The sequence below is a fragment of the Antedon mediterranea genome, chromosome 10 (genome assembly GCF_964355755.1).
Source record: "Antedon mediterranea chromosome 10, ecAntMedi1.1, whole genome shotgun sequence".
Classification (NCBI taxonomy): Eukaryota; Metazoa; Echinodermata; class Crinoidea; order Comatulida; family Antedonidae; genus Antedon; species Antedon mediterranea.
In genome coordinates this window covers 18,527,208-18,551,859 of record NC_092679.1, presented here as the reverse complement: position 1 = coordinate 18,551,859, position 24,652 = coordinate 18,527,208, and the positions used below count along the sequence as shown (strand labels likewise).

Here is a 24,652-nt window from a genome sequence, read left to right as displayed (position 1 = left end):
ATAGTTTTTATTGAGAGAGTGTAGTTATTTGAGTGTATAAGACGACAAAATGAAGAATTTTTATTACATTTATGCTTTAAAAAAAATGAGATAAACTTATTTGTCTACGAGTTAAATAGGCCATATCGATATTAATGTTACAGTGTATGCTTACGATGTAATAAAATAAATTGGACCTCATCAGAGAAAAAGGCCAACTTAGTCAATAAAATGATTGAGACATGTCATGGGCCTTGAGTATGCAAAATAAAACATTTTAATTACTGTTGCTAGGAAAGAATCAGTTAACATTTGATTTAAATAGACCATAGTGTCATGTTAATGACAAATAAAGAAATTGGATAGTTTAGGCCAGTAAACAGAACATAACGATATTAATGATATTGAAAGAATTGAACTGCAACAAATGAAATGATTGAAAAAGCCATAGACCCTTTCAGAAACTTAAATTGTAAGATGATTATAGTTTCTAAATGTTCAAAATCACAAAAATGGGAATGCAATTATGTAATCCTCTTTACAAAAAACATGGCCATATACATGGATGCAGTCGCGTGCTCAAGTTAGTATTTACCGACTGACCAACCAGCCGACCGACTTATAGTGAGTTGTAGAGTCGCGTTGGTCATTTTAAGTTAAACATAATATTCAGTACAGGTACTAAACAATGGGATAACTTATCAGTTCCCATCAAAAGTGTCTGATCAAACAAAAGTTTTTTATTTAAATTGAATTAGCTAAGTAATCTTTCAATTATAGTATTTTATATTTTACCCCTCCTGTTTTTTGTCCTTGATTTCTGGTCCTGTTGTTGTTTTTCAGTTTATAGCTTGCCATTCACAAGATTTGCTTTTTTTAAATGTTGACCATCTTTTTAATTGAATCAAACTTTTTACTTTAAAATTTCAAGAGAAATTAATGTATACTTTGACTTGACTTTGTGTTAACTTGTTGAGAAGCTTGCTTTTTTATGAGCTGACTAACTAGTTTGACAAAAAAAGTGTAATGTGCCCAAATATGGTATTCATATACCCAAATATGGTAATGATAAGACATCATCATGTCCATATACGGACACATCACCCTTTTTTGTCACATAAAGTTTGATAGTGTAGAGAATTTTGTAATTGATGTAGATTTGTATAATATTAAGCAGTCACTTACAAGGATGACAAATGAGACATGGGTATTAAAGTTCAGTTTAATTTCTAGTTTAACTACAAAAAATAAATCATATGAAAAGAAAATAGAACTAGTTTACTGATGAAGTCTGCTGGTTGTAGATTTTGTCAACTACTGTACTACTACTAGAAAAAAAAAATTCCTAAATTTACTTTTTAAAGCATATTGCATTGCTGACAGTTCGTTTTTATACTGGAATAAATATTGATAGACAAATTCCATTAACTCCATCCATTAATTATTAGATGATCCAAATCGTATCACAATTTAATGTCATTTTCTGTTAAATTGAGGTGAACTTAAAGACAAATCAATAAGTAGTTTTTATTTTAATATATAACTGATGAACGGTTCATGCTTTAGTGTCTTTTACCATTCTCCTTTCGTGTAGCGTTAACGTCATCTAGAAAATGTTGTCGTCGTTAATGTGTGTCGGCTCTTTGCCATGTTTTGTTTAGACATCTCAACATCTAAGCTATCCGGCAATAATTTAATGATTTATTAAATTGAATTTCCAATCTATAAATACTATATACTTTTATTAATTTTGTTCGAAGTAGGTCGTTGTATTGATTGTAAATTCAAATCTATAAACAAGTAAAAAGTCAGGAAAAGCATGTTGAAATTATTTTAAATATGATTTTTTTAATAATATTTCCAACAACATTAATATATCTTTAATTTATGATATAATAAGAGGGGTAGTAGTAGAATTTAGAAGAAGAAAAAGAAGAAGTTAGTAGAAAAACTGTGACCAACTATTAGGACACTTGTTTGATCTCGAAGGTGTTCCCTTTTATTCTAACATTTGAAATCATAAACATAGTAATTTTGATTATGTATTAAATATTACAAAAACATGCAATTATTTTTTGTTTTAGTTTTCAAGTACATTAAACCAACGTGTTGGTAATATTGAAGCATCATGGGATAAGGAGATGATCCTGCATGGCCGAGTGACCCCAGAGTTTGACCTCACACTAGACAGCGATTCTACAATAACAGCCCTGTCATTACTGAACTTTAAAGAAATGAAAGGTATTATAATATGTGAATTTTAATGTTGACCACTGTCTCCAGACTGTATATATATATATATATACCCACAGCATTGTCATTTTTTTCAGTAATTTGCCTTTGGATTTATATATATATATATATATATATATATATAATTACATTTTGTAGTAAATTTATTTACTATTATGAACAATTTCTAAAACATTTTGTAAGTTCCTTTACAACTGAATCCAGAATATGTGTAAAACAACAAACATGTTGGCGTAAAATGGTAAAAATTAACAACTTTTTGTGGTAAAATATGATATATAATAATATTTTTTTAGGAACAATTTCTAAAATATTTTGGGGAAAAATACCATTTTTGGGGTAGAAGTTCCATTACTACTGAATCCAGACTAAACAACATTCATGTTGGTATAAATGGTAAAAAAATTGAAACATTTTGTAGTGAAAGATTAAAATAAAATAAAAACATTTTCAGGAAAAATTCCTGATAATTTTTTGGTAAAAGTTCCTAAAACATTTAGGGAAATTTGGGAAAAATGTTTTTTCTTTTGTTAAATCTGTTCCTACAATACATCCGATCTTTGTCGCCACTTGATGTAAAGCATTTCTTTAAGTTATATCACAGACAATGAAGTTTGACAGCACACTGATGAAGGGAATGCCAAAAGGCCGCTCACTTTATTATTTCTTACATGAATAATCTTTATTTCCAAAAGATGTCATTTTACGTTTTAACAGACATTTCTTAATTCTGGGTTTATAAATATTTTAATTGCGAAAATTAAATAATATATATTTTCAGTGTTGTGTAAACGTGTGAGTCTCTGTTACAGTGCATGAAAACTAAATTTAATCCGCTTTGGATCAATTATGCAAATTATATGTAAATTGTATGTACATTTTTATTGAATCTTGAGGATTTGGTTTAATGATTGAAATTATTCTATGAAATTTTCTAAAGTTTCACCACATTTTGTTCTTGGAGTTCGTTTTCCCATTTTATTTTGGCAAAATGTGTTCTGATGACGTTAAAAGTTATCTAGATTTCATAATATCTATTAAAAAAAAGTCATAGGGTTCAACTAAAAATCTGGGCAATCAATTATCTTTGAAAATGTCAAAATTTCAACATTTAGCAAGTTTTAAATCTATTATCACCATAGGGGCATATTAACAAAAGGTGATAGGTCAGAATTAACTGATAGGTTGGTTTGATCTGCCAGTCAAGCATGTGATTGAAAGTAGGGAGTTGTCTATTGAAAGGTGAAGACATTGTAGTTGTGTTAATTCGAACCATAAAGACGCACTTTTGGGAGACCCAAAGTCTCCAAACTGTCATATAAAGTGTCGTCGTCTCGTATATTCAATAGAATCATACCACTTGTTTCCATCCTATTGGGCGAGTTAAGATTTTCCTTGAAATTTTAATCGTTTAGTAAATAAAAACCAGATGAACACAATTATCTTTTACTGTCTTTTCTTGTTTCTTGGGACCATCTTTGGAAATATATTCTGCTATGAATTTTAAGGGTCATCCTAGATTAGTTCATTGTGTTTTATCCCACTTTCTTAATTCGTTTATTTGTAAACCAAATCTTTAAGCTCTTGTAAAACTAGTTTGACAAAAAAAGTGTGTTGTCCCCAAATATGGTAGTAGTATGCTTAAATAATAAATAGTGATATGACATCATCATGTCCACATATGGGTACAACACATTTTGTTTGTCACATCAAGTTTGATAGTGTAGACACAGCTTTATAGATAATTTGTTAAAGTTGTCAAAATGACAACTTGAAATGAAAAGCAAAATATAAAACAAAAATATTTATAATTGTTTTTTTTCTGATATTTATCTTTTTCGCTTGCGATAATAAAAGATGGTCATAAATATAGAAACCAAGGTAAGGCTTGCATGGAAAGCCCTTCTTCCATGAACCATACTGTAGCTACTGTATGTCTAACTTGTCTTTAACTTGTTTTTATTTGAATTTTGGTAAATGCACGATTTTTAAAGATTTTTATTTAGTGTGTTGTGTTTTGGTTTTCTCAGTTTTGTAAATCTAACTTTATCTAATAAATCTCTTTAAAATCAGTCTCAAGTCTTTATTTTTTTTTTACCTATCTATATGAAAACTATATTTAATATTTACATTTCTAAGTATTATGATATCTCTTGTCTCTTTTTGGTGTATGATGTATCTAAATCTAACAATTTATGTCATTCTCATTTTCCTGTTCATATACTGTATGTATAAATGTTATGTGTTTTTAATGCAGTGAGCCATAGGGATCACACAGGCAAACTATTGGTAACTATTAAAGATATCCACCCCAGGGTAACAACTCCCCATTTCCAGTCATAACCCAATGTTTATATTATGGCCGTAAATGTAAATTCATCTTACATTCATCTAAATGATGGATGAAACTAAGTCAGGACTGTTTAAGACACCTTTGGCTATCATTGACCATGGACTTCTTTTGTCCAGTTCCCACCTTGATACTATTATTTCAAATGGGTCTCCCATCCTAGCTCTAACCAGGCCCAACGTTGCTTAACTTCGGTGATCTGACGAGAACCGGTGTTTCAACGTGGTAAGGCTGTATTGCTATACCCAATGTGTAAGGATGCTTGTAATAATAGCAAACATGTTGTATAATGAACATATATACAAATCATTAGTTTTAATATATTGGAAGTATTGCAACTGAAATACTAGATAATACCTACCTAAGTTGACAATGCTTTATGCCGACTTTAATCAAAAGCATCACATTTATGTCTCAGCTTCTGCAGCGTTTCACTTTATTATTCCAATCTCATTTGGATCTCAATCTCATTTCTTTTTACGACTAAAAAATTGATTTTTTAAATTTTAAAAATAATGCAACACGCTCTCTTTTGTTTGTTAGTAATAAAGATATTGAATGGTACCGTAATTTTGATAAAATAAAATTAGTCTTGGATTATCATTTAGTGCTTGCTTATTGGTCTTCATGGAAACAATAATAAACAGTTTTTAATTTCAGTAGAGGTTTTTATTTAAAAAAGTATATATAGTTTATTTCGTGCCTAGCTTACCTGGATAAACCGACATTGGCCCTATTCTCTCCGAGAAGAAAGCTACAACTCAAATATATAGCATTTATGAAACACCCCTATCAGATAATAGTACATTCTATGAAGCCTAAATTTTCAGTATATTTTTTTTGACATGGATGCATAGTTGATCATTACCGGTATTTGTTTCTTTTTGCTACATTTGTAGTAACAGTATGTGTAAATTTATATTACATTACTTATGGTATTATTTTGACCTTCAGACAACCTATCTCTATGGCGATAGACATGACGATTTAGATCATTAATAAGTTCCATTTATTCATAGTAAATTCAATTAAGCATTACATTACTATCCTTGCATAAACTGTATGTATCGATATAGTCACTGTATGAGTGGTTTATTTTATGAATGAAAAACATATAGAGAACTACATTTATTCCTTAAACTGATTCGAAATAAAATTCATATTTCATTATAAGTAAAAATTTGAGATTGCCTTCATCATTTTATTTGTAGTAATTTACTAATAGTATTGTAGCATGTGGTTGGCCTTTAGTAAAACCCTCTTCCACTTTATAGTTTGTCATATGGCATCTGAAATGTTTTGAAAGTAGACAAAATGAATTAATACTTTATTGTTATTAAATTATTTTGTGGTATGATCTATTTACTGTGTATTTAATACCCCATTTCCATTAATATTGTTTTTTCTTCTTTTGCATGCACTTTGCTGTGCGTTCAAGCGTGTCCAAACGTGGCATCTATAACTACAGTATTCATTGATTAATACAAACAATCCTTAATTGACTTAGTTAATTAACGTTAATGTTTTCTTACCTAATTAAGTGGTGAGTCACCAGAACAATTTTTGAAAAGTACATTAGCAATGCTATAACGACATTGCTGATGCTCTTGCATATGACAGGTTTAAACTCAAAATTTACGATTGAGAGTCAATCTTCTTAGACATTTTTATATGTTTGATATTAGTCAGTCAGTTAAAATCTTCATTATATAATCTTTTAATTATATGAGTAGACAAATGATTTCTAATTTCTAAATGTTATGTTGATTCTATTACTATTTCAAATAGAAATGATATTGCGATGATTTTCCATGGAATGTAGTAAAAGGCATCTTTAGTTAAATTGTATTTACAAACTGTGAATTATTAATTTTCCATATATCCGTGGACGAGTACCAGTTGGCTACAACCCATGTGCAAGTGAACTTTGTACGCATTCACACAAGTCAAAAAGTCCATAATGTTATCACGTCCACTGTACCTTTTGAAATCTAAATTTACACTAAACTTGATATATTCACGTTTCCAAAATTTTTGTAAATTTATCTAAAAACCTATAATCTTTTCAAGCATAAAAATACCTGTAACGTATCTCTTTTCACATTTAATTTTTTGTAAATGTATGTCTTTCATCGAATTTCAATTTTTAAAAATAAACTTATATCATTTTGCCCGTTTTAAATTATTGATTGGACATCAATATTAGTTAGATTACTCAGTTTACTGACATAATATGTATAAGACACGTGCTTTACTTAAATTCTACACAAAAATATCTTGTAAAATCTATGGATTGAGATGGACATTTAGGTTTTGAAAGTTGTAATACTAGTTTCATGTCAAAAATTTCAGCATTAATGGATGTAGTTGGACATTTAGTAGTTATAATGTAACTTCAGAATTTGTAGGACTTGACAAGAATTGCCAAAACAAACTACGCACAGCAGTGTAGCAGGAGGAAAGTGACAAGGCCTAACCCTCCAATGCTGGATAGTTGCATATAGCTGCTCATGCTGTGTGACCCCTTAAGCTCTGGGCCCCTGGGTTTAAGTAGCCAGTGAGCATTCATAGCTATTACCTCACTGACTACGAATTGTATAGCCATCCTTGATGCTATTCTTTATCATTAAACCACCAAGGATATTACGTTTCTTCTGAACGTATAGCAGTAATGCTTTCTATTCAAACACTGATACATGTGTTACAATTTCTAGATATGTTTTTATTTTTATAATTGTTAAAATTATTTTTACAGTTCCAGATTCACCAATTGTTATTCCTGAAGAATGTAGCGTAGAAAACAATAGTGTCACCATCGCTTGGCAACCACATCCCTCCAGCTGGGTGGAGGGTTACGTTCTAGAGATTGATGATGGTAAAAGTGGAGAATTCAGAGTAAGTCATTTGCTATTGCAGTTGTTTGAGGGTGAACAATATTTTAAAACTACTTATCATTTGACGATGTAATCTGATGATTTTGTAGCTTTTTTACAGATGTTGTTTTACAATAAGCATTCTTTATTATCGTGTGTAACATGCATGTAACTTTTTTCACTTCTTTTTGTATAGGAGGTCTATTGTGGGAAAGAGACTATCTGCACCGTAGATGGGCTACATTTTGATAGCACGTACAATGCACGTATTAAAGCATACAACCACGCAGGCGAGGGAGACTACAGTGAAACTATCTGTTTACAAACTGCTGAGGGTATGGGTTTTAGAAATAACGTTATCTACACCAGACAGGACAAAACCATTTATAATTCATATTTTCTGCATTCAGTATATTATGTCTATTTTATAATTGAATCCACACAAGTCTTCTGTCTTCGATTTTTTTTTATAGATATTCTTTTCTCCTGACTTTTACATAACAACAATTTTTTCTTTGCAGTTGCTTGGTTCCAACTTGATCCCCGAACAACCCATGCTGATATAATTTTCTCCAATGATAATATGACCGTGACCTGTAGTAGCTATGACGACAGGGTTGTCATGGGCAATGTCGGTTTCTCGAAGGGCGTACACTACTGGGAAATCACCATCGACCGATACGACAATCACCCGGACCCGGCTTTCGGTGTTGCTCGATACGACACAACTAAAGAAATGATGCTCGGGAAGGACGACAAATCCTGGTCAATGTACATTGATAACAATCGCAGTTGGTTCATACATAAAAACGTCCATGCAGACAGAGCTGAGGGCGGTATATGTGTCGGGTCGGTTATTGGTGTGTTGTTGGATCTTAACAGGAGGACTTTAACGTTTTTTGTTAATGACCAACGCCAAGGACCAATAGCATTTAAGGATCTACAAGGAGTATTTTTTCCAGCGATTAGTTTAAATAGAAACGTACAAGTTACAGTACACTCAGGATTAGAGCTACCACCTGATCTTGATACATATTGAAGCATATATTTTCCTTAAAAAGAATTTGTTGTGTTGCGAAATTAAACAATCTTAAAAATGTGCATTTTTAAATCGACTCTAGAAATTTACCTTGAATTAATGTACAATACAGATTTGTACATAAGCCCACCCTGATGTGATTGTCATGCAAAATACTCGTTTTTACTATAGAATAAAAAATTTGAATCCGTACCTCCAAACCTGACCCACTTTAGGGCAGTGTTCATATAGGACAGTATTAATTTAATCAATATCCAAAAGCAAGTAATTTTCGAAAATTAGTTTAAAGAATTTTTTTATTTTTATTACTAATCTATCAATAAATGTTTCCAAAAATAATTATACATTTATATTTTACATTATTTGAACTGTCAATCAAATGAAAACTCCATGGTTACACTGCTCACATAATTTCTATATGTGGTTTTCTCAATGTGCCGGATAACTTACTGTAAATTTTAGCATATGCGTATACTGTACCGTAAATGTGATGAATGAAAATGATATGTACTACTGTACTGTATTGGCAAATAAGATATGGCTTTGCTTAAAAACAGTTCAATGATCTTGTAGCTGATTGTTAGTTCCAAGAAAATGGAGCAGCATAAATGAATGGTGGTCAGCCCATGATGTCAAAGTTCATGTACAGTATGCTGTAAAGACATTCAGTTTTCAAAAGGTGACTAGCTAGAGAAATTACAGTATATAAAGCCCTGAACTTAATTTGGCCAAATTAACCGAGTTGCCTGCTAAATTGACCAGATAAAGTCCAATCCGGACTCGAGCTATAATTGTAACAGTGTAATGCAGGGGGAAAGTGAACATTCCTAGGTACCCTCCAGTGCTGAGTAGTTGCATATGGCTGCTCTTGCTGTGTGGCCCCTTAAGATCTGGGCCCCTGGGTTTAAGTAGTCAGTGAGCACTTATAGCTGTTAACTCACTGAACTTAATTTGGCAAAATTAACCGAGTTGCCTCCTAAATTGACCAAAAAAAGTCCAATCCAAATTAACCAAGTCCAATGGTTACTTTTACCGACCACTGTCTGTGGAGTAGAACTTGCCATGGTCTCGGTAAAAGTAACCACGCCGGCTAAAAAGTCCAAACCGAATGGGCATCTCTGGTACACATGATCTTCACCATGCGAGTCCATCGTGGTATTTAACATCACGGTTTAATCGTTGTAAAACCATGATAAAACTTACTGCGTGAAATTATCCAAGTGCGAACAATGGTCAAATTTTCCGATTTCCTTGGGTGACGTTACCGTGGATAAATTTACTATTATTCAAGTCCAGTGCGAACAAGGTTTCAGTCACCTTTTTTTATATAATTTTTTTTCTTTTATGACAGTTTGGAGAGGAGAGCCGGATAACCACATAGTTAGTGGCTAATTAAGGTTAATATTATCTTCTATAATGTATTGGAAAAACAGCAAATAAACCCTTGATACCAAGTCTTTTCTTTAGCAACATTTTTAAAAAAATCCGCCTTATCAATTGTAATATATTGATTGATATTTACTTTGTAAATAATGTATATTTATAAAATTTGAAATGTCATTATTTGCATATTGACTTTATACTGCTTTTATTTGTTTAAATTATTTATTTTAAAATATTAATTAATTCATCTATTGGATGTATTAATTATTTTTTTCAATAAAGATTAATTTATGTATTACATAATCTGTTATTTATATTTTTATTTACCGTACTATTTTATTTTATTATGTAAAATATTAGATTGTAATTGTAAATAATAACATCTTAAAATCAAATGGTGGTTTTTATCTTATAAATATAAATATTATTCTTATTATTACTGTTATTATTGCTGTTTATATACTGTATGATTAAATTCTTTGAAGTTAGTCTCTGGGAATAATTGTTACATTTTCTACCCGATTCCTCTCCAACAAAATCCTGCTGAATAAGTGCCCCAATTACCTGCAAGAAGATTAGTACATAGTCTGGGTTCAAGACGGAGGTGACTTAATATTAGTAAAAAGATAAATATTTTCTCACATATGGCGTTTCATACGAAACAGTCCCATGTTCAGACAAACGTCGAACTAACTCCAGCTTTGGGCAAGTCTAATGAGTACAGTATGGAATTATTTTTGTTGATAATTTCCTTCTTTTTTTTCTTTTCAAACATACATTTTATAAAAGCGCATTGTGGATACTGTTTTAATAATTGTTTTTATGAGATAGGAAAAAAATGAGAAAATATTCCTCTAATCTATAAAGTCATTTAATAATATGACAGAAATGCTGTTTTAGATGATATACTGTGCTGTTTAATCTCAGACAACAGTTCAATGGAACTGTCATCTTGGGTTCAATACAATGTCTGTAAATTAAGCCTGGTTTCCATTAAAATCGCTATAGCGTTTCCATTAAAATCGCTAAACGCGCAGATGTCGCCGACGCAATCGGGAAGGCTCCCCGATTCATCACAGTCAAATCGTCAAAGTTCAACCATGTTCAACTTTGCCGATTATGTCGGCGATGAATCGTATACGCGTACCAAAGAATATTTAGCGCTCGCGTACTAGATCCCCGATAAATTGTAGCGTTTCCACAGACTGCCATGTAGCGATTTTATGGAAACCAGGCTTTAATGAATGGAACCGACTCATTAAGTTTAACTGTGTGTTTGTTGTGCTGCTATGGCTCAGTGTATTTGCTATTAAAATGTCAAAATTATTCAAAGCAAAAACAGTTTGTCTAATGTGTTTTACTAACTTATGTTTTGTTTAATGATTTCTGATGGGAACAACTTGTTTTTATTATCACTTGTGACATTGTAGATTATTAAACATATATTATACCGGATTTAAATGAATGTTTAACCTAAAAATCAAGGACTTTTATTTATTTTTTTTTGCTATAGGAATGCAATATTAAAATGTTTTCACACAACACTAGTGGAGTGCAATTCAAATGAATTTATGTAATTAAATAACATAATACTATGATATAGGTTTGTTTTCAATCTCATTCATGATAACATTTTACATTTTATATATGCCCTACTTATTTTGTGTGTTTTAAAGTCATTCATTGCATTTAGAGATACATACTTTAAATCGTGTAAGCTAGTAAATCACAACTTATCCCATGCACACAGATTATACTTAATCCCAATCAAATCCAAGATAAAATCTTATGCTCGTTAAATCTTATTCCTAAATCCTTGAGTATATCAAACTTAAGTCTGTTCCTTTTTTAAGCTTAATAACACTCATCCATTGATGTTTTACATGTGATGTGATATGGCTAGCATGCTGTAGGCCATCTTAACTTTAAAGATGTATATTGTTTCCCCAAAACCATGAAAAATGAAGATTAATTAAATCAGATTTTTTATTTTTAAGTTTTATAAATTCCTTCTGTCTGTTAAAAAAAAAGAAAATTTGACTATTTTTTGCTTTAAATTACAGTTTTTCAGGTTCAATATTTGTTCAAAGTGGATAACTATTATGTGACATTAAAATGGCATATTCAACAACAACAATTTAAAATATTATTTTTTCAGGGGGACAATCCCGGAGACAGTACATCTTTAACATTTGTTTGACGCAATGCGTCCGCCCTGTGTGTGTGGTTGACGATGTGTGTCGGATCTTGTACGTATGGTTTCAAAACACTCTTTTGTAAAAACTTTAGCCAGCCAATGGCTACTCTCGTATTGAAAAATCCTGTATCTGTTTTAACCAATTGGAATACGTGTACCATCCTTCACATAAAAACCATTTCGCGTGTGTTGAAAGCATCATGGCGGCTTCTAATAGGCGAGTTTTACCAGTTGATGATACTAATATTACCTTTGAAACAAGCGAAGATGTTATTGTTACACCGACATTTGATTCTATGGGAATTCGAGAAGACCTTCTTAGAGGAATTTATGCATATGGTAAGGCGTAATATATATAAAATAGCAACCGACTGATCGCTATGCTAGGCCTATTTATTGTAAAGCGATCTATCTGGTGGGGAGAGATTGCAACATATAGGCCTAGGCCTACTGGAGCTTCTATTCTGGCCTGACGTACTGTAGGCCTAGCCTAGGTCTTATATTACTACTAAAGTACTACTGAAGTTAGAACCGGGTAGGCATTATAAAATAAATATATTTTTTTAAATAAAATAAATGAAAAATTATTTATTTATTTTTTTATTAACTTGTTTGAGTTCTCATCAGATTAATTAGATTAATTCAACAAAACAGTATTTTAAAATTCTATTTTTTAATTTTATATTAGGATTTGAAAAACCGTCTGCCATCCAACAGAGAGCAATTAAACCAGTAACAAAAGGCAGAGATGTTATTGCACAGTAAGTTTATGTTTATAATATAAATTCAATGGTACTGTACAGTATTGTCAAATTAACTATTTCATCTCTTGTTTGTAATTCTATGTATGTACCACTTAAATTAGTAATTTCACTTTCATTTTAACACAATTGTTGCCTTAGACACCTAACATCCTAATCAACTGGCAATGATGATTAACATTCACTTCCATGGCAATGACAAGCATCCCATGATGCCTGTTTGAATTCACTTACTAACTGAGCCGGTTGTAACCAAAAACAATTTCTTTGTTACTGTTACCAAGGCAATCATTTCATTACTTTAGATATAACTATGCCGCATTATTAATTATTTAATAATAATGGCATTGTATTCTTAAAGTACATATTCTTAAAGTACATCTTTGTATTGTTATGGAGAATATTAATGCTTGAGTTTTACTCAACTTTTCATCCTTATAGAGCACAGTCCGGAACTGGTAAGACGGCCACGTTTTCCATCAGTATTCTACAAATGCTTGACACACAGGTGCGAGAGACGCAAGCTCTTGTTCTCTCACCTACACGTGAATTGGCAGTCCAGATTCAAAAGGTACTGTACAACAGGTAGAACCAATGCAAGGTGTGTGTGATGTTTACAGGCAGTGGTTAACGTAATCATTTTTCAGCACACTAATCGTTAAATGACAATTGCGGGGCCTGGGAGAAACTTGCTTATTAGTGTCTTTTTTGGGTGTACAGTACTGTATATTCTTTGACATGAGAAAACCTTCTTCAGCCATAACTATACAACAATTATTTATCATTCATAGGTTGTGTTGGCACTGGGTGATTACATGAGTGTACAGTGTCATGCATGTATTGGTGGAACAAGTATTGGAGATGATATTCACAAATTAGACTACGGGCAACACATAGTGTCTGGTACACCTGGCAGAGTGTTTGGTAGGCATTCAATTTTGGGTTGTTTTTTTTGTTGTAATATTTTACATAATTTGTATGACTGTGTTATTAAATAATTTTATTACATTATTATTTATATTATTTTTAGTTCGATATTCAAATAACCCTTATTAGCTATGAGAGAATAATTTGGTTTAGATAATTTAAAACCAAATTATATTTTAAATGTTTTATTATGATATTATATTTCATTTTAATGTATTAAATACAGATGTTGCTTGCAACTTGATTAATATCCCTTTACTACATTTAAAATGACATGCTTTCTGAATCTGACCCACATTTTGGATTAAATAGAAATGCATCTTTGAAAAGGTCACTCACAAAATATTTGAAAAAATAAAACCACTTAAATGTATTCATTTAAATGACCTTACATACTGTAACCTGAAAATGGATTTCCATAAAACAACAACATTTACTGCTTACATACTGTGGCAGTACATTAGCTATACAGTATCAGGGTCAGTAGTTGGTTTTTCCTTTACAAATATGTTTAATTATGACTATATAATTGTATCTCTGTATAACGGAAATTACTAATATCAGACGTGGTAGGAATACTTATCAAGTAATCTTTAATATTCTGTTTTTTTTATATTCATCGGAAATTATTAGATATGATCCGAAGGCGACATTTGAGAACAAGGTCAATAAAGATGTTGGTACTTGACGAAGCCGACGAGATGTTGAATAAAGGTCAGTAGATGGCGTCCTACTTTTTATAACCATGATTGATAACCTTTAGTAAAATTACTATCTTCATATTTGATAATGAATTTCTTTTCAGGCAACAAACTGTCAGTCATTTTATTTATTTATTTTTTTTTGGTTTATTTATTTTTTTTTTTAAATCAGATGCGTCTTGTATACAGATCTTAGTATAAAAACAAAATTACAGTCCTTCTATTAAAGAGACACCTTCAGGACTCTGAATAGTGTTCTTGTAACAAGGTGGCCTTAGTGTTAAAATATATTTATCTATTTCATTTCACAGGAAGGTGTCCCTTTAATATGGGTATCCAAAAGGAGGGGTTCTGCCCTATAAATGTTTGTTTTTGCTAATATTACTGCCAATAATTGCAGATGGCAAACACAACATTCTCTACAATTGGTTGAGTTCCTTTTTTTTTGGGTGTAAAGAAATTCAGACTTTATACAGGATTTGAACCCAGTATCCTGTGGATGTCAGGCAAGTAGCATCACTCAATATTTTTCTTTTGTAGGTTTCAAAGAGCAGATTTATGATGTCTACCGGTACCTACCCCCTGCTACTCAAGTGGTGTTGTTCAGCGCTACTCTGCCCCATGAGATTTTAGAGATGACGCACAAGTTTATGACGGATCCAATCAGAATTCTTGTCAAACGGTAAATCAAATTCCTCTATTTTGAATATGATAATATTTGTGTGCAGATAGAGATGAGTGTTTGAATAAATATGGTGCCTTTAATCTGAATTACATTGTACTTATTATCACACAAGTAACACTAATTTGACACACTTGCATTCAAATATACCCTTACCCATACTGGGTCCTAACAAAGTGTCCTCTTAATAGGGATTTCAATAATGTTGAGCCATAGTGTAAAAACATATGTTGCTTCTCCCTTCGTTCATTTCACAGGAAAGTGTTCCCTTAATTTTTATTATTATTTTATTATTTATTTATACTGGGGGACCTCTTCAGTCAAAGACTGGTCTCCCAGAGGGGCCAGTAATGATCAATGGCTGTGATGTACTAGTACACTAGGTAACCCCCTACTCGTCTCTATATGAGCTAGATGTGTACATTGGAGCTACAGTTTATAGTCTTCATTCAATTTGATGTCTCCTGATAAGGGGTGATTCAAAGGAGAAGTTGTACTGTTAGTGTTAAACATTCTGCCAGCCTGGTTCATTTGTGAATATAGTTTATACATATTTTAGTAGAATTTTTTAATTATTTTCTGTCTTCAGTGATGAGTTGACATTAGAAGGTATCAAGCAATTCTTTGTCGCGGTAGAACGTGAGGAATGGAAGTTTGACACACTTTGCGACCTCTACGATACGTTAACCATAACACAAGCTGTTATATTCTGCAACACAAAGAGAAAGGTATCAAGTCTTGTACATTTGTTGACTTAACTTCACTCTTCTGTTTTAATAAATTATTTTGAAATCTATTAATATTTATCGTGCTATATAATTTCAGATCCAGCAAGCAAAGCAATCAAAGTATTAACTATATTTTCGTTAGAAATCTGATCTCATGGAATCATGTTACCTTAATGCTTAACGCTATTACCTTACTATTACTTAATGCGATTGATAATTGTTTGATCTTTAAAGTATGATTGGTCACTTATCTAATAAGCAATGCAAACAATGGTTGTAGAGATTCCTAGTTTGGCGGTTTATAAAGCTTTGTCTACACTATCAAACTTTATGTGTCAAAAAAATGTGATGTGCCCATATATGGACACGATGATGTCATATCACTACCATATTTAAGCATAGCATAGCACTACCATATATAGGCACATCAAACTTTTTTGACACATAAAGTTTGATAGTGTAGACAAGGCTTAATGTATACTATACTCTATACAGTGTTTCAATTATATAAATAAATGTGTATTTTCTTGCATGAAATTTGTAACATTTACCCAAGTCAAATGTAAAAAACCGGTTTTTGTTTTTATTAGGTTGATTGGCTGACAGAGAAAATGCGAGAAGCAAATTTTACTGTATCATCGATGCATGGAGACATGCCTCAAAAGGAACGTGATGCTATCATGAAGGAATTCAGAGCTGGAGCTAGGTACTAATTGAATTAATTGATAAGCTTTAATGACCTTTCTGGCCTAGTAAGCATAGTGTGAACCCACCCTAAGAAGCTGTTGATAAACAACTTAAATACAGTTTACCTACTCTACCTTTAGGCACTTTCCCTTAACTTCTATTGGCCTTTTTAATCCTAAATCCTCTCTACATTCATAAGCTGAATATTATCTGTCAACAAGAAAGTGAAAGGTTAAGATAAGTTGACACAGTTAGTCACCTTGTATATGACAAGCTCCCTTAGGTCGTATACTACACAGATTAATCAAATTGAGATAGTTATTAAGCTAACATGTTGACTTCTTCATAGTGATTGTAGAGGATGTTGTCTTGTTCACAGACTTATTGAGGCTCTTTACTTCTTCGCTTTCCCATGTAGTAACAATTGGTCAATTTAAGGGAATAAAGAATATTAAATAATGAATGTGATTATCCGAATCCTAAATTTATATCTAGTCAATTCCAGTCAGATTAATTATTACCTAATAAAGATTTTCTCCAGCCCTTTCCTAGCCCTCCTTTTCCTGGATAACATCAGGAGGTATTGTCAGGATTGATCCAAAAGAGACATTTAATAGTATTTTAAAGCTCTGTCTACACTATCACACTTTATGTGATGTGCCCATATCATATCAATGCCATATTTGGGTATATCACACTTTTAAAAAAATTTGTAGACAGGGCTTTATTCTTCCTAAGCTTTCTGTATCTCCTGTACAGTTACTAATGTTGTATTTTAAGATTAGTCTTTGTAACTATGTTATAACATATTTCTCTTCTCTGCTGTTTTAGTCGTGTCTTAATCACAACTGATGTATGGGCTAGAGGAATAGATGTGCAACAAGTATCCCTCGTTATCAACTATGATTTACCAAATAATCGTGAATTGTACATCCACAGGTAATGTCCTTGTTTTGTTATGGCCAACTCGGACAGCATCGTACGATGAGCCCTGATGAAACATTTATTCGGTATATAAAACATCACAACAATCCCAGCTGGCAAACCATCTTGACTCGTCGGTGCTGTCTAAGTTTAATCGAGATGAGTCGTCTTGATAAAGCATCTGACGTAAATTTTAGTTCGTTGTGAGAGAGATGTTTAGTTTCTCAACGCTGTCTGAGTTTGCCTTTAGTAAGGCAGTAGAATCCCTTTTAAGGGAACATTTTCATGACCCAACAAAATATATATATATTTCCCCTTTTCCATTAGTGTCTCCTAAATAGGGGTGTCTCCAAGGAGGTAGTTCTACTGTGTTTTGATGTATGTGAAACTATTTTTTCAGTCACAACAAAGTTGATATATTGTCGTGTCTAATTTCTAACTCAATATCGTTTCAAATTAGAATCGGTCGTTCGGGTCGTTACGGAAGAAAGGGTGTTGCTATCAACTTTGTGAAGAGTGATGATATTAGGATTTTACGAGATATTGAGCAATATTACAGTACACAGATAGATGAAATGCCTATGAATGGTAAGTTCACTGTTGATTTACTTCCAACACTAACAAAGATACACACCCTAGAGCTGGTACTCCCCTACCCCACTAGTAAAGATACACACCCTAGAGATGGTACTCCCTACCTTACTAGCAAAGACACACACCCTAGAGCTGGTACTCCCCTACCCCACTAGTAAAGATACACACCCTAGAGATGGTACTCCCTACCTCACTAGTAAAGCTACACACCCTAGAGCTGGTACTCTCCCAAACTGCCCTACCCCACTAGCAAAGATACACACCCTAGAGCTAGTACTCCCCTACTCTCCCAAACTGCCCTACTGCACGCTATCATAAATAATGGTTATGATTCTTTTACATTTTCAGTTGCTGATTTGATTTAGAGTGTTCTTATGATTTTCTACGAGTCTAGCAGGCAGGCAGTACTGGTCATCCTATGAAGGCACATTTAACTGGGCACTTGACCTATTTATTTTATATCCTTATTCCAGTTGTATAGTTGGTCAATTTCTTTTTAAAAAGAACTATGTCTGATAAAATTAATTTACCTAAGATTTTTTCACACACCCCTCCAAACAAAAATAAATAATCTTGGGCAAAGATGTCAAAAAGGTTATAGTTTTAGTGTATGCCTAATGCATTTCTAACATGCTTTTATTTGTCTTTACGTTTACTGTGATTTTTTTAATAGAAGAGTTAAAATCACCTTAATTAAATAGTGGGGTATACATATTGAGATTATAAATTAATGGCCCATTAGAACATGAGAAAAGGGGTTTGAAAAGCACTGCTGGTCATTCATCAACATAAGCTACGCTATCAAACTTAGTTTGAAAAAAATGTTAATGTGCCCAAATATGGTAGTGATATGACATCATGTCCATATATGGGCACATCACATTTTTTTTTTTTTCGCATAAAGTTTGAAAGTGTAGACACCGCTTTTGCCAATGTGGAATTTGACTTGCATACTATTTTCGCATTACAAATTTGCTGTCACTCTAGGAGATAGTATTGTAAATATTATATAATCTTTAATAATAACCTTTCATTTCTCAATTTAAAATGTAATGCTGTTACAAAAAAAAATTGAATGACATTCGTTAATGTGGCTTTATATCAGTGAAGAAGATATGTACAAATGTGTCTTAATATCTATCATGATTTTAGGAATACCCATAATCTTTTTACTCTAGTAACCGTCTAAGGTTTTGTTAATACATTAAAATTAAGTAATAAAAGAAATTCCAGTTTTGATAAAAAATTAATATTTGGTGTCTATGTCTACATTTTTTTAGTTTGTATTTTTCGCTTGTGATTTAGTATCATTAAATATTTGTAACCTAACTTTCTAGAACTATCTTTGGCTGTTGAAATTGAATGATATCTTACCAGTGAGTAGTATAACAGTCAATTTTGATGGAATCATGCTTGTGGCTTTTACTTAGTAATGTTTCTTGAAATCTACTTACTTCGTTAACTCGGAATTTATGTGATATTTCAGTTTTTTAAATCAATATTTTAACATGGGTGTCAGTTTGGTTTTTTTTTCCAGCCATAACCTGCCCATTAGTGATAACAAAGTATGTCATACAGGTGTATTTTTCAGTCTTCAGTTCTAGTGGTATGTAGTTTATATGCTACATATTTTTAGAGTTTTATGGGCTGGTCCAAAACGTATGTTTTTCCAGTTTAAACATCAAGAAAGAATGTTGAGACCTGGTGGCTAGGGATAGTGAGTAAGACATGTTATCCTGATTTCACAGTTAATAATTTATGTTTTGGCTGGTCGGCTTCAACAGAAATATTTAGGCACATGACAAAGGATTACCAATAGTAAATTAATCACTGTCCTATCAAATAGGTGGTAATCCCTCGACTATAAATAATAAGGCCAATTGACACAGACTGAAAACCGCATAGCTTGTCCCATGTAAAATCTGTATCTATCCTGAGCAGAATCGTCCGCTCCACGTTGTGTATAAATGGTCATAGGAAATAACATAGATTCTAGGTTTTAATACTGTTACTCGTCTGTGTAAATTGGCCTTTAGACAATACACTATGATACAAAAGATTTAGTTCAACTTGAAACTTTATTGAATATATCTGTCCAAAATGAAACAAGAAATAATTTTATATTTTTACATAGTTATTCAGGTTCGACTGTATGTACACAGCTTACCAACAAACACAAAATTGTTATTATTGTTTTATTGTTGATTTCAACTGAAATTTACATCAATCTTTCAGTGTTAAAAGTAGACTAGAATAAATACAAGATGAAATGACTATTCATATCTCCATTAATAGAGTTCAAAAGTTTTTAATTTATTCATCATCGTCGTCATCTTCCTCCACATCTTCTAAATCTTCGGCCGCCTCCATGGCTTCTCTTTGTGCTGCACGCAGAGCAGCTTCCTCTTCTGGTGTGGGGTCTTCAGCTTCTGTGATCTCTGGACCGCTGGGGAATTCCTCTTCAACTGGTGGTGGTGGCGGAGGGCTGTAGTTGTCTGGTAAATACTTGTGTCCACTACCAATGTATACATTTTCAAATTTTCTAGTTATTGAAAAAACCAATATTAGGCATGATATTTAAGTTTTTTAGGTGACAAAATAGGCCTTTTAAAAAAGTTTCTGTTTGTAAAGTTAGTATATATGCCATTTCTAACTTACTTTTCCGTTCCAAAGGCATAGGCTCCAGGCCAGAGGTTTGACTGCATCATGGCGATTGCATATTGAGGTACCAAAGTGGATGACAAGCGAGCAGTCCATGGTGGCGTACTCTCAATTTCTGAAAGTAGAAGTATTAATACATTATTATTATTAATAATAATTATTTATATATCAATTTTTTAAAATTTTTTTATGGTTCTCATCTTCACTTTTGATGGAATAAAGTAAAAACAAAAATATGACGACATAGTGGAGCTTAACAGACACCTACCAACATCCTCTGAAATTGGAGTCAGCACTGGTGGTCCAACCTCTGGTTCCGGTTCATCTGGTTCCTCTCGCTCTTCTTCGTCTTCCTCATCTTCAAAATCATCTTCCTGTGGTTGAATTGGATTGAACCAGGAGCATCGACCCTATAAAGGAGAACAATGGATAAATTGAAAAACTAATTCACTCTTTATAAAAAGTTAGCAACATTGTTAACCAATAGAAAGCACTAAATTGTATGCATGCAGGGAAGTTGTTGGGCTTCTTCTTAATGATGTTGGTAGTTTATACTCTAGATCCAGTCGACGACCAATGTCACATTTATGCGTAAGCCCTATTATCATGTTGAACCTTCAAATGTCATCAATTCTCAAAGATGTTTAAAAAGGTTACCTGAGGCAGAATGTGTTGAGCATGATGTACCCAATTTGCTAATGATGGGTCAACGAGATCTTTAACTGGAATGCCCTCATAGTCTGGATTTTCGATGAAGGTGTCGCGAGCTGAGAAAAAATACAAAATCAATTTAATGAGCAATAGCAATAGATCAATTCATTTATTGTCACACACAGTATAGACAAAGTATCACCAAAGGAAAGACACCAAAATGGAAGATTTGGAAAGTCTACTTACCCCCTTCCTCCTCCTCCTCTTCTTCCTCCTCATCAAATTGATAGAAGCCTAGGGGGCTGATCTGTGTACCTGCTGAGATCCTTGCAATTTGAGCCCTTAAGTAGTTGATTTCATTGCCAGGGAATGGTGGATAGCTAATAATCTGTCAAATTAACATGAAAGAAATTAAGGAGAGGGAACATCACAGTCTATACCAGCATTTTTTTTAGCCATAGACTAACGTATTACACACCATTAGTAAATAAAAACCTTATAAGCCAATACTTACTGGTGCATCTAGCCTGCCAGTGAAGAACTTCTTGATTTGTCTTGCACAGACAATCTGTGCTGGGGTGACAGGGGGTAGCTTGGTCCAGGCCTTGCCAGCTGAAATTCAATTAAAAACTTAATATTTAAGAAGAAAACTTTGTGTAGCTTTTCTCAGTTTGATAATCTAATCTGCCTCGGACTGTTACTTACGTTCATTACAGACAAAGAAAAGTTTCTTGTTAGCTCCGGTGTGGTTATCTTCCTTCGGGATAACAGGAGGTGGTTTGAAATCTGGCTTTGGTGTGTCGTCCTCCTCATGTTCCTCTGCAAAACAAATCACAATTGTTACCACATCAGAAATTAATTTATCACAGACCATAAAATATACAGAAGATAGGGATATCGGACTACAACAACATAGCACTATGGCCAGGAATCATCCTTGTGTTTGAATTTAAGACTTAAGAAAAACATTTTGTAGAAAAATACTACATCATTAAAAAAGAGAAGGGTCTCCCATGTTAAAGAGCTGCTCTCTCATGTAGACTCCAAGCTTAATTATGTAATGCCATCTCATTCTTTTTATCCAGGTAAGCTCTGTCTACATTATCAAACTAGTTTGACAAAAAAGGCAGTGATATATTTAAATATGGTAGTGATATGAAATCATCTGTCCATAAATGGACACATCACATTTTTTAGTCACATAAAGTTTGATAGTGTAGACAAAGCTTTATATATTAATTAACTTGTCCCTTTACTTACCACCCTCTCCTTCCTCCTCATCTTTTTCCATATCCTCATCTCCATCATGTTCCTGAAAAAAGACAACGACATCAGCATTGAAGAATTTACTAATTTTTCATCCTAAATTTAGATAACATGACAATTTAGTTTAAAATTTCTTACCTCCTCTTCCTCCTCCTCTTCTTCGCCTTCTCTGTATTCTACCTCCGCTACAATGTAGTTCTTCTCCGTACCGAGTATCTTACCCCAGAATCGGCAAGTTTGTAATGGGTAGTTATCTACCAGTTGTTTGAGGGCAAGGAATATCCGTATTGTCTCCTCTCGACTAATTCCAACCTGTTGAAAAAATGTTTTTATAGTTTTGTAGCTCAATATGAATCAATACCAGTAACGTAACAAATAAACATTAGCCATTGAATTAAATAAACTAATAAAATAAAACTAGGCGCATTTCATATTCCCTGTACGATTGTTACAATTAATAAAATAGTACGAGGGAAGACAATGAGGAAGAACACTTACTCCTCCTTGTTCAAAATAGTTCATAAGTTCTGGCAGATTTGGTAGAGGAGTTTCAACTTCATCTTCTCCGCCTCCTTCGTGTTCCCCTTCATCCTGATTTCTCTGAATTAAAAACAATAATATCATAAAAATATCGTCAATGTTTTAAAAAAAATTGTTATGATTCCTATTTTCTTGATGACAATAATTTTGACACTTTTATTATCAAAATAATAGGATTTGTTAGGTCTACTGTTTTGTTTATCACTACTCAAAATAGCAAATTGAGCGACAACAACAATCATTTCTAATCTGAATGAAATCATAGCTTATTAAGAATCAGTATTTATCAATTTGTGAGGGTCAAGTTAAGCTGTACTAATGTGTAGAGTAACCAGCAATCTCACCTCAAACAAACTCTTTTGTGATTCTGCTAATGCGACTTCAGTGGTCTTATCTACTTTGTTTAGAATTGTATCAAAATCTGGTGAAAATTTAGATTTTTTCACATTTTTGCTTATGTCTTCGAATACATCTGAAAAACAAAAATCAGAGTTTAATTAAACAATGATGATATTGATAAAATCTGTGATATGGTGATAATGGACGGACATTTGTTATGGCATTGATTGATAGTTATTGATAATGAATGATACCTACCGACAACATTTACTGGCCTTTCATCCAGTACTTTTGTAAGAACTCTGCTTAGGTGATCATAGCTGTAAAAAAAAAATATATATTTACAGTTATAGTACGGCAACATTCAGTGACAAGCAAACATTTAATTAATCTAAACATCATAAAAACTAATCTTCATTTTAAAAACTTACAGATTGATATTTGAATTTGTGCTTGCTGTCAATAAGTACGATTTCGCATTTGTAAATTCCTGTTCTTTTGGTGTAACATTCAATGCCATGTTTGGTACCGGAGATCTTGCGGAAGCAACTGAAGGGGAAGTAGGTTTTGAAGATTTATTATTTAATATTTCAGCTGCTGGTGGTGATGGTGCAACCTCGGTTGCCTCTTGTGGATTTGGTTCATTCGTAGCAACTCCATCAGGCTGCTGAACTTCAGCCGAAACTTCAGGACTGGACATCGTGTTGAGCGCTGAATATACGCGATACGCACACCCCAAATTTTAGTGAAAGAAATCAAGAAAGACTAATATTTTTTATCTATTTTGACCGCCTTTAAGGAGTAGAGGACACAGATTGTCTATTACCCCAAACGTCTCCTGCATGAATATTCAATAACACAAGAAAACTAAACCTATACAATGCCTAATCTTGTAACAATACCTACCGTAACCTCGTTTACGTTGCCTTGGCTTCACAAACAAAATAGTGTAGATCACAGGTTTGTTGTATGTCAACCCCACAGTAAGTGACGTAATATGTTGAGGGCGCTATGCTTAAATTATGGTTCTGATTTTTCCAGAGAGAGAAAATATAGGCTATGAATTTTTCTTGGTAAATTTGTTTAAATAAATGTTTAAAATGTATCACATTTATCT

At 32.7% G+C, this 24,652-nt stretch overlaps 3 protein-coding genes across 4 annotated transcripts in view; 2 read left to right on the top strand and 1 right to left on the bottom strand.

The window, feature by feature from the left end:
• LOC140059905 (E3 ubiquitin-protein ligase TRIM9-like) overlaps nucleotides 1-11,314 on the top strand; it is a 39,498-nt gene extending 28,184 nt beyond the window's left edge. Inside the window, exons 4-8 of one of the 2 annotated variants that reach the window (XM_072105886.1) lie at nucleotides 2,064-2,220; nucleotides 4,090-4,113; nucleotides 7,338-7,477; nucleotides 7,652-7,790; nucleotides 7,977-11,314. In XM_072105886.1, the coding sequence (XP_071961987.1) occupies nucleotides 2,064-2,220; nucleotides 4,090-4,113; nucleotides 7,338-7,477; nucleotides 7,652-7,790; nucleotides 7,977-8,494 (978 nt within the window). In that variant the 3' untranslated portion in view covers nucleotides 8,495-11,314. The remainder of the gene's footprint in view (nucleotides 1-2,063; nucleotides 2,221-4,089; nucleotides 4,114-7,337; nucleotides 7,478-7,651; nucleotides 7,791-7,976) is intronic. The other variant, XM_072105887.1, reaches the window with a different exon arrangement.
• A 925-nt stretch (nucleotides 11,315-12,239) lies between these two features.
• Nucleotides 12,240-19,328, top strand: LOC140059935 (eukaryotic initiation factor 4A-III). The gene is made up of 11 exons (XM_072105934.1): nucleotides 12,240-12,413; nucleotides 12,763-12,835; nucleotides 13,277-13,406; nucleotides 13,627-13,759; nucleotides 14,396-14,476; nucleotides 15,004-15,145; nucleotides 15,735-15,873; nucleotides 16,464-16,579; nucleotides 17,392-17,499; nucleotides 17,945-18,072; nucleotides 18,427-19,328. Exons 1-11 carry the CDS (start codon nucleotides 12,275-12,277, stop codon nucleotides 18,441-18,443), a joined length of 1,206 nt encoding a protein of 401 aa, XP_071962035.1. The 5' UTR covers nucleotides 12,240-12,274; the 3' UTR covers nucleotides 18,444-19,328.
• Nucleotides 19,329-20,158: 830 nt separating this feature from the next.
• LOC140059911 (radial spoke head protein 6 homolog A-like) lies at nucleotides 20,159-24,421 on the bottom strand. The gene is made up of 13 exons (XM_072105898.1): nucleotides 23,967-24,421; nucleotides 23,794-23,855; nucleotides 23,541-23,668; nucleotides 23,155-23,256; nucleotides 22,795-22,968; nucleotides 22,651-22,702; nucleotides 22,096-22,209; nucleotides 21,905-22,002; nucleotides 21,637-21,778; nucleotides 21,397-21,506; nucleotides 21,008-21,149; nucleotides 20,737-20,854; nucleotides 20,159-20,620 (listed from the first exon to the last, which is right to left on the bottom strand). The coding sequence occupies exons 1-13, from the start codon at nucleotides 24,233-24,235 to the stop codon at nucleotides 20,392-20,394; spliced, it is 1,740 nt and encodes a 579-aa protein (XP_071961999.1). The 5' UTR covers nucleotides 24,236-24,421; the 3' UTR covers nucleotides 20,159-20,391.
• Nucleotides 24,422-24,652: the final 231 nt, after the last annotated feature.